At 36.5% G+C, this 1774-nt stretch overlaps 1 protein-coding gene across 1 annotated transcript in view; it reads right to left on the reverse strand.

The window, feature by feature from the left end:
* Positions 1–1774, reverse strand: part of LOC107693549 (DEAD (Asp-Glu-Ala-Asp) box polypeptide 23) — an 11669-nt gene that overhangs the window by 6620 nt on the left and 3275 nt on the right. The window contains exons 7-9 of the mRNA XM_016492974.1: positions 1469–1602; positions 722–834; positions 345–488 (exon numbers count right to left, since the gene is read on the reverse strand). Of these exons, the coding sequence (XP_016348460.1) occupies positions 345–488; positions 722–834; positions 1469–1602 (391 nt within the window). The remainder of the gene's footprint in view (positions 1–344; positions 489–721; positions 835–1468; positions 1603–1774) is intronic.

A 1774-nucleotide genomic window follows, 5' to 3' on the forward strand; every position in this document is an offset into this window, starting at 1 on the left:
CCTTCGGTCTGTCCAATGATTGTAAACAGTCATTAGGTCCGTCAGACTTGAGATATTTTAGCGGTAATGAGACCAAAAACAAAAATATTTAAGACCCATCGAATTTAAGACATTTTAAGACTTTTTAAGGCCTTATATTAGGAAAATGTTATTTAAGACCTTTTAAGACTTTTTAAGGACCCGCGGACACCCTGTTTACTGTCACTTTCGACCAATTTAATGCATCCTTGCTGAACAGAAGCATAAAATTCTTTCCAAAAAAATAAATATCTTACTGACCCAAAACATTTGAATGGTAGTGAACATGCAATCTATCAATATGAAATGCAGTGTGTGGGACTTACTCCTCTTGCTCTTTCTCTTCAAGGGTCCGTCTCTTCTCCATCAGGTCTCCGTAGAATTGGGACTGATCTCTCTTCTGCTGCTTCAGGTCGATGCCAGCGATGAAGCCTCGGCCGTACAGCTGAACCTGATGCTTTTCTTTATAGCTAAACACATAAACAGAGTCAAACCTGTGTTCTTGTGCTGTTAAGTAATGCTTTAGCTCCTATATCATATATACCATATAAATATGTGAAATCAAACTGGCTAAACACTTGCAGTAAAAAGAGTGACCTAAGGCAGTCAAGATCAAATGCAATGCAGTAAAATATACAAAATATCTTTCATGTGCAAACAGCAAAGCAGTGCAGTTATTTGTAGCATCTCATGAGATGCTTACATTGGATTGTAGTCGGTTGATGTGTCTTCAGACGCATCCCACTCAAAGACAAACTTCCTGTCATTCAGATGGCGTGTGCGCCGCCGTTTCTTCATACCACCAAGATAACGCTCCTGAAAAGAAAATAAATAAGCAATGGTTCACCATTCGTCAAAAAGCACATAACCACCTAATGCACTTCAATGCACAGCAGAAAAAATGGATGGAAAGATGATTATTCTGATAGCAGACACTACATTTGCAAAATTAATTTCATAGATTTTCCTGCAGACAGATTTGCTTTGCTTATTCCCAAAGGGATATTTAGAAACAGTTTACTTAAACTACTTCAGGTCTTAATGCTTTTTGTACCCGACGCATTCTGCTAATTGCCAAACAATGTGACTCAGCATCTGTTAACGTACACTGTAAAAATTGATTTAAATAAAGATTACTGGACTACATTTTACAAGAAAATACTATTTCAGTCTTTCTACTTAAAAAAAAAAATCACTTTTAATTCAAAGTGTTACTTGCCATTTCTTTTTAATTATTTGTTAAATTTACTAGCAGTTTCTGAGTAAAAATGGTTTCGAAATAAATCCTATACCAACTATACCAGTTGTTAAAATTCTGTGCAGTCTAGTATTTCTATGTTTTTCCTTATACCGTGTATCTTTGACAATGAATAAAATGTTTAATACTAATTAAATTTGTTTTAATGATTACTCTCAGCCAAGACGATGATATAACGTGGTTAGTCTTCACCTTTATGGCCTGCAGCTCTTTTCCTTTGTCTTTTTCTTCTCTAATCTTCTGTCGCCCATCATCTTCATCATTCCCATTGTTCTCTCTTTCCATCCGCTCCCTTCTTTCCCGTCGTTCTCTCTCCTGAGGATCCTCTGCAAGTTAGATTAGGCAAGATGATGAGAAGAACTGAAAATTGCATGCATCTGCTAAAAGGTGATTAAGTCAACGTTCAGGAGCACACTAGCTTATAGATAGCATTAGTGTTGTCAAAAGACCCGGTATTTCGGTACCAAGTCGGTACTAAAAAAATGAAAACGTTACGGT

Source organism: Sinocyclocheilus anshuiensis, unplaced genomic scaffold (assembly GCF_001515605.1).
Source record: "Sinocyclocheilus anshuiensis isolate Anshui unplaced genomic scaffold, SAMN03320099.WGS_v1.1 scaffold967, whole genome shotgun sequence".
Lineage (NCBI taxonomy): Eukaryota > Metazoa > Chordata > Actinopteri > Cypriniformes > Cyprinidae > Sinocyclocheilus > Sinocyclocheilus anshuiensis.